Raw genomic sequence first — 11,180 nt, 5'->3', positions numbered from 1 at the left:
CTGGGGTGGGGCTGGGGATGAGTGGTTTGGGGTGCAGAAGGATGCTCCACGCTGGGATTGAGGGGTTTGGAGAGTGGGAGAGTGATCAGGGCTGGGGCAGGGGGTTGGGGCGTGGGGAGAGGCTCAGGGGTGCAGGCTCAGAGAGGTGTATACCTCAAGTGGCTCCCGGAAGCAGTGGTATGTCCCTTTTCCGGTTCCTAGGCATGGCGCGGCCCACGACCCTCAGAAGGGGGCCATGCCGCGGCTTCAGAGAGCCGTGCGGTGCAGCCCCCGACCCGGTTCCTCAGCAGGAGCTCGTGGGCCGGCTTAAAACGGCTGATCCAGGCCGCGGCCGTAATTTGCCCACCCCTGTTTTAGAAGACCATCCAATCTAGATTGAAAAATCACCAGGGATGGCAAATCCACAATGACCCTGGTTGAATTTGTTGAGAGATATATATTATGTGACAGACCCAGGCCAGCGGGGTGCAGAAGTCTGGTAGAGGGCAAATATACTGGTTACTGGATGAGTAGTTTTCTGTTCCCTGAGTGACCAGAGCAGGGGCTGCACTAGAGTAATCAGGAACCTGCTAGAACCAATTAAGACAGACTAATCAGGGCACCTGGGTTTAAAAAGAAACTCACTCCAGTCAGGGAAGGGGGAGCCAGAGGAGAGGAAGTGCATGTGAGGAGCTGGGAGGGAGAGGGAAAGGGAAAGGGAGTGGGAGTGCTGCTGGAGGATTGAGGAGGACAAGCGTTATCAGACACCAGGAGGAAGGTCCTGTGGTGAGGCTAAAGAAGGTGTTTGAAGGAGGCCATGGGGAAGTAGCCCAAGGAGGTGTAGCTGTCATGCAGCTGTTACAGGAGGCACTATAGACAGCTGCAATCCACATAGCCCTGGGCTGGAACCCGGAGTAGAGGGCAGGCCTGGGTTCCCCCCAAACTTCCCAACTCCTGATCAGACACAGGAGGAGTTGACCCAGACTGTGGGGAAGATCAATGAGGTAAGCAAACTCTGCCAATAAGCGCAGGACCCACCAAGGTAGAGGAGGAACTTTTTCACAGTATATATACACACACACATTGTGATTCATACAGCCATGTAATATGTTATAGGTCATTGAGGCCTGGTACGAATGACGTGTGCTTGACATGAATGCGTGCGTTGCAAGTTAGCAACCGAAGCAAGGACTTAAGGTCAAGGACTATTAGAACTATTTGTGCAAAAACAATCTTATGTTCCAAGAAAAATACAGAAAATCATCAGAAAAGGAAACACCACCAGCTGGACTGATATAAAATTGCATGAGAATTGAAGGAAATGGGACACCTTGGATCATCGCAGCCCACCCAGCATCGTCTCTTTGGAATTGTGTGACGGCCTAGTAAACAAAGGCAAAGAACCGATGAGGCGATGGAATGGACTATAAACGAATGCCCATGTTTTCTGCAAATCAGAGTTGTTTATTGATCCAGAGTCCCGTGTGGCTCCCCGCATCTTATGATCTTATCCTGAGGGAAGGAATCTCGACTGACCATCAGGACCATTCTCACCTTTGGACTCTGGTATAGTATGTTCGGGGTGTGAATGTGGAGTAAGGAAGGTTTGTTTTGTAATCAATAAGGAACATGTAGAGTATCGTATATCAACACTGTGCCCAGTATCTGCCTGCTCCCCATCCCATAGGGAGACCTCTATTGTGGGTCTAGGAAATTGTTCCTATGTTTAATTACTCTCATTGTCAAAAACGTGCGTCTTATTTCCACTCTGAATTTTTCTAGCTTCAACTGCCAGCCACTGGATTGCGTTAGACCTTTGCCTGCTGGATTGAAGAGCCTATTATTAAATATTTGCTTCCATGTAGGTACCTATAGACTGGGATCAAGTCACCCCTTAACCTGCTCTTTGTTCAGCTAAATAGATTGAGCTCCTTGAGTCTCTCACTAGAAAGCAGGTTTTCTAACCCTTTCATCATTCTCGTGCCGCTTCTCTGACCCCTCTCTAATCAGCCACATCCTTCCTGAATTGTGGGCACCAGAACTGGGCACAGGTCGCACCAGAGCCAAATCCAGAGGGAAAATAACCTCTCTGCTCCTACTTAATATTCCCCTGTTTCTATATCCCAGGATCACATAAGCTCTTTTGACCACAACGTCACCCTAGGAGCTCATGTTCAGTTAATTATCCACAATGACCCCCAAAGCTTTTCAGAGTCTCCCACTCTGAACGTAGAGCCTAGATGTACATATTCAGGTTTAGTTGTATAAAAACGCATGTTTGCTTGTCTCCGGTTTACCAGGTGAGACAGATGGCCCTGAATCAGTGACCTGCCTTCATTATTTCTCACTTCCCCAATTATTGTGTCATCTGCAAACTTTAGTGATGATTTTATGTTTTCTTCCACGTCATTGATAAAAACATTAAACAGCGTAGAGCCAAGAACCGATCTCTGTGGAACCCCACCGGAAACAGACCTCCTTGATTACGATTCTCCATTTACTATTACAGTTTGAGATCTACCAGTTAGCCAACTTTTAACCCATTTAATATGTGCCATGTGCATTTCATATCAGTCTAGTTTTTTGACCAAATGTGGTAGGGAGCCAATCAAGCACTTCACAGATGTCTACAACACTTGTCATCTCCTCAAAAAAATACCAACTTTGACGGGATCTATTTTCCATAAATCCAGGTTGATTAGCATTAATTACATCACTGTCCTTTAGCTTGTTATTAATCGAGTCCTAGACGCTCCATTGTCTTAGCCAGGACTGATGTCAGGCTGGAAGGCCAGTAACTAACCAGGCCTCCTACTTTCCCTTTTTAAATATTGGCACAACGTTAGCTCTCTTCCATCCCCTGGAACTTTCCCAGTGCTCCAAGACTCACTGAAAAGCAACCGTCCAGCAAGCTCCTCAGACAGCGCTTTTAAAACTCTGGATGCTAGTCAATTGGACCTGCTGATTTAAAAATGTCTCATTGTAGTAGCTTGTGTTTAACACCCTCCAGAGAGACAAGCAGGATGGAAGAGCATCACCACATGAGGAGGCTGCATCAACTGTTTTTTCCCCCAAATACAGAATATTTACTGAACACTTCTGCCTTTTCTGCACGATCATTGAGAATTTGGAGTCACAGTCGGCACATTGGCGCTGACAGTGGTGACTTGCGGGTCTCTGGACGAGTGTATGAAGTGCACTGCAGGTTGGCCATTGACTCCCTTGGGGAGCGAATCAAGCCTGTGGACAATGTCAGATCATGGCAAACCCTTCTCCCAACCGGCTCAGCTCGGCCTGCAGCCTGGCTCCACACCCTCAGTCGGCTGGTTTCACTCAGGGTGGTGATGTCTATTGTGCCTCTCAGAGGTGGAAACTTGGACAGATGAATAGAGAGGAGTATAAAAATATTGCTCGAGCATGCAGGGGTGTAATCAGGAAGGCCAAGGCACAACTGGAGTTGCAGCTAACAAGGGATGTGAAGGGTAACAAGAAGGGTTTCTACAGGTATGTTAGCAACAAGAAGGTGTACGTCAGGCGACAGTGTTGGCGCCCCTTACTTGAATGGGGGAGGCCAAGCTAGTGACAGATGATGTGCGAAAAGTTGAAGTACTCAATGCTGTTTTGCCCTAGTCTGCCCCACAGACAAGGTCAGTCCCAGACTGCTGCGACTGGCAGCCCCACGTATGGGGAGGAGGTGTCATAAATAGATAGCTAAGGGTTAATATTTTTTTACCTGTTAAAGGGTTAACAAAGGGAACAAACACCTGAACAGCAGACCAATCAGGAAATGCGATATTTTCAAATAAGGGTGGGAACTTCTGGTGTGTTTTGGGCTTTGTTCTCTTCTTTCTTTGTTTCCTCGGCTGATGAGTGAGAGCTTTTCTTGTCGGTATCTCCAAGCTTCTTTTACCCTTCTCGTTACCAAGTTGTGAGTACAAAAGGAAAAAGCCAATAGGTTTATTTGTAGTTGTATTTCACATGTGTGTACTTTGCTGGACTGTTCTAAATTGGATATCTTTTGAATCAGCTGTTATTCCTATTTTCTTATAAGCAATAGCCCTGATTTGACTTCTTGAATGCCCAGAGTTTCCTATTATATTATTTCTTCTTTTTATTAAAGTTTGCTTTTTAACCTGGTGGAGTTTTTTTTTCTCTGGTTAAGCCCTACGGGAAAAGGGAGGGGGAACCTCTCTTTGTGTTAGCTTGACTAGGTTTGAATGCATAGCCTCAGGCGGAAAGTTAAAGTTGCCCTCTCCTGGTTTTGTATTCAGGAGTTAAGTACAGTTATCGCCCAGCTAACCCAGGGAGAGGAGAGTGCGGGCATGAGAATAAGAGGAGACAAGGGGGAGGAGCCTTGTTTTCCCTTGGTGAGAGCTCAGGGTTTCTGGGTCTGGGGGTTCCCCAGGGAAAAGGGGAGATTTGGCAGGAACAGAAGGTCTGAGAGCTATTCAGGAAGCTCTGAATCCTGACTCGTGTGCGCCGCGTATATCAGATCCAAGCCTGGTAATCAGTTTGGGGACTGGTCATGCTAAGCCCCACGATTTGGACGCCTAAGTCCAGATCTTGTGGAAGAGGCTTTTACAGGAGGTGACCGCCTCAATGGTGAAAGAGCCCCCGGTTAAGTGTTTTAGGACTATTTAGAAAAGCGTGCATGGAGCACAGTCCATGGGGCTGGATCTAATGCATCCAAGTGTGGTTGAGGGAGTTGGCGGATGTGAGTGCAAGAGCCTTGGCCATTATGCTTTCAAAACTCTGTTTGATCGAGGGAAGTCCCGGATGACTGGAAATAGGCTATGTAGTGCCATCTTTAAAAAAGGGAGGAAAGAGATCCGGAAACTACAGACCGGTCTAGCCTTCACCTCAGTCCCCGGCAAAATCTGGAGCAGGGTACACTCAGAGATACACATATAGAGCCGCTTGGAGGAGTGAGGGAAGTGATCAAGAATACAGCCAGCATGATTCATCAAGGGCAAGTTCATGCCCTGGCTAACCTGATTGCCTTCCTGGTGAGACAACTGGCTCTGTGGATGAGGGGAAGCAGTAGATGCTGATATAGCTTGACTTTAGCAAAGCTTTGATATGGTTTCCCACAGTATTCTTGCCTGCAAGTTAAAGAAGTATGGGATGGATGAATGGACTATAAGGTGACTAGAAAGCTGGCTAGATTGTTGGGCTCAACGTGTAGTGATCAATGGCTCCATGTCTAGATGGTAGCCAGTATCAAGCGGAGTGCCCCAGGGGTCGGTCCTGAGGCTGATTTTGTTCAACATCTTTATTAAAGATCTGGATGATGGGATGGACTGCACACCCTCAGCAAGTTATCAGATGACACTAAGCTGGGGAGGAGAGGTAGATACCCTGGAGGGTAGGGATATGATACAGAGGGACCTAGACAAATTGGAGGATTGGGCCAAAAGAAATCTGATGAGGTTCAACAAGGACAAGTGCAGAGTCCTGCACTTAGGACAGAAGAATCCCATTCACTGTTCTGCAGAAAAGGACCTAGGGGTTACACATATCAGAGGGATAGCCGTGTTAGTCTGGATCTGTAAAAGCAGCAAAGAATCCTGTGGCACCTTATAGACTAAGAGACGTTTTGGAGCATGAGCTTTCATGGGTGAATACCCACTTCGTCAGATGCATGTGGGTTACAGTGGATGAGAAGCTGGATATGAGTCAGCAGTGTGCTATCATTGCCAAGAAAGCCAATGGCATATTGGGCTGCATTAGTAGGAGCATGGCCAGCAGATTGAGGGAAGTGATTATTCCCCTCTATTCGGCACTGGTGAAGCCACATCTGGAGTATTGTGTCCAGTTTTGGTCCCAGAAGGCATGTGGACAAATTGGAGACAGTCCAGCAGACGGCAAGGAAAATGATTAGGGGGCTGGGGAACATGATTTACGAGCAGAGGCTGAGGGAACTGAGATTGTTTAGTCTGTAGAGGAGAAGCGTGATTCTATGATCACTCAGCACCTGCGAAGGCCACGCTGGCATCTGACAGTCTTGCCCACAGGCTCTGGAGGGAGCGTGGAGTCTGTCTCAGAACCCAGACATAAATCTACAGTGCTCTTGGATTCACACCTCTCCAGCTGCAAGACATGGACGCTGTACCAACACCACATCGACCAGCTGGAGAGCTTCCACCTTCGCTGCCCAAGATCCTTCGGCATCCTCAAGTGGCAGGACAAAATCCCAATACTGAAGTCCTGGCAAGGTGCCAAATCCCTGGCTTTGAGCACACGCTCATCAGGGCTCAGCTTTGCTGGGTCAGACTCATGGTCTGCATGGAGGCTTCCCAATAGCAGTGCTCTGCAGCCAACTGAGCATGGGAACCTGTTCTAAGGGTCGACCCATCCTCAGATATAAAGACACCTTCAAGGCCAACCTCAAAGCATGCAGGATAGATCTTAAAACTTGGCAACTTATGGCACTTGACAGACCTGGAGGGAGAGGTCTATGCCATGACGCCATGTCCACTTTGGAGGAGTGGTGTGTGAGGTCCTTGCAGAAGAGAGCACATCAAAAGGCCAAAACCTCAAACCCTCCCCATAACCATTACACTTGCAAGAGATGCGACCGCATTCGCAAATCCAGGATTGGACTCGCTTCCCACGTGAGAAGCCACAAAATCAACTCAATCTAGAACATAAGTCAACACTAGCTGAACACTCATTCATGAGCGATGGGAGAATCTATCCATGCAGATAATTCTACCATTTCCATCTAGTAACAGACTAATACTTTATTGGGATTTTTTCTGTTCCTAATATACTTTAAAAACTCCTCATTGTTTTTAACTCTGCTGGCCACAGATTTCTTCTTGTGTCCCTTGGCTTCCCTTATCAATTGTCTACAATTCCTAACTTCCCCATTTTTCCATTTATTATTATGTTTTTATAGCTGTCTTCACTTCCCCTCTAAATCAGGTTGTCTTTCAATCAGCACAGTCTTCTTCCTCAGTTGTGGAATTGTGGCTATTTGGGCATCAAGTAAGTTCTTAGATAATTCCCAATTATCATTCACGGTTTTATGATTAAACACTTCCTGCCAGCTGATCTGGCTCATAATCAAATTCAGTTTTGTGAAACTGGCCCTATTAAAGCACCAAGTATATCTATTACTGGTATGACTTTATTCTGCTTGCACATCATGAATGTAATCACATAATGATCACTTGTTCCAAAGCTACCATTAATTTTTGGTGCTGTGATCTTTTCCTTTTTGCCAGGACAAGGGCTCATAAAGAATTCCCTAGTGCTGGTTGAAAGCCATTTTGACTTAGGAGGGAGACGAGGCCACATACCAGGGCCTGATGAAATGCATCTTAGAATACTCAAGGAGTTAATAGAGGAGGTATCTGAGTCTCTAGCTATTATCTTTGGAAAGTCATGGGAGACGGGAGAGATTCCAGAAGATGGAAAAGCGGCAAATATAGTGCTATCATAAAAAGGAAATTAAAAAAACAACCCAGGAACTTCCGACCAGTTAGTCTTACACTTCTGTGCCAGGAGAAATGGAGCAAGTAATAAAGAAATCATCTGCAAACACTTGAAGGTGGTAAGGTGATAGGATAGCTAGGCATGGATTCTGAAAGAACAATCGTGTCAAACCAATCTGATACTTTCCTTGAAGGATAACGAGTCTTGTGATAAGGGAGCGTGGATATGCTACCAGACTTTATAGCCATTTAATGCTGTCTCTGCATATATTCCTATCAATAAAACTAGGTAAATAAATAATGGTCTACTGTAAGTGGTAATAACTGGCTGATAACCAATACTCCACAGAGTATATTTAATTTTCCCAACCTGCTCGAAAGGTATAACAAAGTGGAGTTTCCAAGGTTTTTTGGACTGCTTTGTTCCAATTCTTCACATACTTAAATTTGGCATAGAAATACGCTTATAAGTTTGCAGACGATACCCAAATGGGAGGATGCCAACGCTTTGGAGACAGGGTCAAAATTCAAAATATCTGGACAAATGGGAAATGTCGAGTAAACGGAATCGACGTTTAATACAGGACAGAAGCAAAGCTGCTCCACTTAGGAAGAACATAGTTACAATACAGAATGGAAAGACCTGTCTAGGGAACAGTATGGAAAAGATCTAGGTCATATGGACACAAGCCTATATGATCACAGTGTGATGCTGTTCAAAAAGGCATTATTCTGGATGCCATTAACACGTACGTTCGTGAGCAAACATGAAAAGTATTCTCTCTCATTCTGGCTGGTTAGCCTCAACTGATATTTGTGTCCAAGTCTGGCACCGCATTCAAAGAAAGATGTGGAGAAATTGAGATGTCGAGAAGAGCAACCAAGAATGATTAAAGGTTGAGACATGACTATGAAGAAGGCTGAAGATGAGTTTATTTGAGTTGGAAAGAGGAAAGACTGAGGGACTGAAGCAAGTTTCAGGTATCTAAAAGGTGTGTCATAGGGAGGGAACAAACTTGTTCACCTGCTCTAAAGAGATGAACAAGAAGCCAAATGCTCTTAAACTGCAAAGGGAGGTTAGTTGGACCATTAGAAGGAAATTCTAACTGTCAGGTAGTTTAACACGAATTAAATGCCTAGGGAGTTGTAATACTCCATCCTCTGGAGATATTAAAGTGGTTAGACAAAGCTATCAGTGATTTGAGAGGTATTGGTCTCATGAGAGGGAGCTGGACCCTGACTAGCTCTGGTCCCTTCCAGTCCTAGAGTCTATGAATCATATACCAGAGATGTATGTGGGGAGGGCAGATCAGAACCCAGGACATCAAGTTGAGACTAGAGTTCAATTGTGGGCAGAACCAGTATTGGGGCAGAACCATGGAAGTAGAAGGATAGACTAACTAGCGATGAGGAGGGACAAGGAAGCAGAACAGAATGGGACAACAAGGTTCACGCAGTCGAGGATCCGGTCCTGCACTCCTCTCCTGGACCCCACAATGACTCTAGCCTCCTAGTAAACAGAAGTTTATTGACACAGAACACAGTTACAGCAGAGCTTAGTACAGCAGGACCCCTCTATCGATCCTTTCTGGCTTTTCATGCTGTATCCCAGCCAGGATACGCTGAATTCCGCCCACACAGCCCCAAACCCAAACTGCCCTGCCCCTCCTCCAGCCCGCTGATTTCTTTGTCCAGCTTCCTGGGCAAAGGTGCTGACCCCCTCCTCCCTGCTTGGCTCAGGTTACAGGCTTAAAGATCCTGTCCCTCACCTAAAGACATCCCCTGCTCTCCCGTCCCCCACACAGACAGCCCCTACTCCATCACAGAGGGGGAGGCCAGAGACCAGAGATGAGAGGGAGGGTCAGGAACCAGAGATGAAGGGGAGGCAGGAACTGGAGATGTAGGAGGGGTAGGAACCGGAGATGTAGGGGGGGCAGGAACCGGAGACAAGGGGGGGCAGGAACCGGAGACGATGGGGAGGCAGGAACTGGAGACGAGGAGGAGGCAGGAACCAGGACAGGGGGCTGACCCCATCTCACTTGAAACACTAGAAACCTGCTGAGGGGTGGGGGAGTGCCAAGACCAATTCGAAGCCTGCCCAGAAATGCTCCCTCACCCCTTGTCACAGGCTCCACTGGAGCAGCCCCAGGTAAAGCATTAGCAGAACTGCTGGCAAAGGCCCCCCAGCAGCCTCAGCTCTCACAGGCCCTGCTCAGCACTGGGCAAAGCCCGCGGCCCTCCCAGCCCCTCTGCTCACCTGCAGTTCCAAGCTGCTGCTGCTCAGGAACATCTGGGTCAAGGTGTCAGCAAACTGGTTGATGGCTCGGAGGAACTCCCTGCAGGGAGAGCGACAAGGGCAGTGAGTGGCTGGTCGGTCGCGCCTGCAGCCCTGCACGTGAGTGGGAAGTTATGTGCAGAGGGGCAGGGAGGCTGCTGCAGAGGTTCGGGCTCTCAGGTTACCAAACCTCGCAGGTGTCTGGCGAGTCTCGTGCTGGCTGGGGTTTTTCTCCAAGCCCCAGCTCCTGGAGTCCTGAGATTACAGAGGGAGCTGTATAGGGTACAGTGTCTTTTAAAAATCCACGTCTAATCTCTGCAGTGGCTGAGAACAGATGGAGAAGGTGCCGCCAGGAGCAGGCAAAGGACTGGCCAGCGTTGGTGTTTGGCTGGACCCCTGCAGCGCTGCAGCTCAGGAGTTTGGGGATTTGACTCGTGATTACTGATTGGTTGGACAGGTGGACAAGACCAGAGGGAGGCATGTCTGGCGGGATTCCCGTAGTGAAGGGCTGTGCCCCTGGCTCACGGAAGCAGGCGGAGGAGCTCTGAACAGCTGGGCTGTGAGAAACTGGAGCCAGAAGCCTGCCTGTTAGAGGCCGGAGAGGAGCCAGAAAGCCCCATCGGGCACTAGAAGAGGCCCCACTGTGAGGGGTGTTACAAAGCCCTGCCTCCAGGCAAGAGGGCAGTTGTCTGGCTGGTCTGCTGTCTGCACTGGCCCCTCTGTGACCCATACTCAGAGCACCCCATGAAGGCAACCCTCCCTCATACCCACACCTGCATCACCCATAGAGGCATGCACCCACCATGCAACGGCATGCCCATCCCTCACCCCCCAAAAGAGAGACCCTCCCACCTGCACACACACACACAGAGTGAGCACGTCCGCCCCACGGGTGGGCCCACATGTGCGCACGCAGCCCTGTCCCCCTTTCCACACCCTGTCCGCAGCCACCTCCCCCCACCCGTCCCTGATCCACAAGGTCTGTGCCATGCCTCAGCTTTACTACAGTCCCTTGGGGGAACCCTTCAGTGGGGCAGCCCCCCAAGGGTCCCACTCTCCCTTCGGGGCAGGCCCTGCAGCCTCCCTGGCACCTAGACTGAGCCTCTGGGTGTCAGCAGCTCTCCTGCTGCCCCCCGAGAGCTCTGCCCAGCCAGGCAGCTGAGAGAGGTCCTGGGCAGAAGTGTGTCCATGCCGCAGCGACTCGTTCCCCAAACAGAGCCGGGTGCATGAGTCACCTGCCCCCAGCGTGGGCAGCCCCTGGGTCAGCACAGAGACAGAGCGGGTACTGCAGCATCCGGCCTGGGCAGCACGGAGCACTTCACCAGCTGGGACTCCATTGCCAGGCTGGCTCTGACCCCGTCAGTCCTCAGGTCAGAGAGCCTGGGCTTAGCCCCCCACTCACCCCCTGCCCACACTGAGCCCCCCACTTACCCCCTGCCCATACTGAGCCCTCCACTTACCACCTGCCACCCTCGTTTAGTCCCCCC

The 11,180-nt window shown here is 49.0% G+C and overlaps 1 protein-coding gene across 1 annotated transcript in view; it reads right to left on the bottom strand.

Annotated features, from left to right (window-relative positions):
• Positions 1–11,180, bottom strand: part of LOC116829840 (dedicator of cytokinesis protein 2-like) — a 248,983-nt gene that overhangs the window by 65,684 nt on the left and 172,119 nt on the right. Inside the window, exon 8 of the mRNA XM_075066763.1 lies at positions 9,676–9,754. Within this exon, the coding sequence (XP_074922864.1) occupies positions 9,676–9,754 (79 nt within the window). The remainder of the gene's footprint in view (positions 1–9,675; positions 9,755–11,180) is intronic.

The sequence above is a fragment of the Chelonoidis abingdonii genome, chromosome 5 (assembly GCF_003597395.2).
Source record: "Chelonoidis abingdonii isolate Lonesome George chromosome 5, CheloAbing_2.0, whole genome shotgun sequence".
NCBI classification, from domain to species: domain Eukaryota; kingdom Metazoa; phylum Chordata; order Testudines; family Testudinidae; genus Chelonoidis; species Chelonoidis abingdonii.
This window is presented reverse-complemented; position numbering and strand designations above follow the sequence as displayed.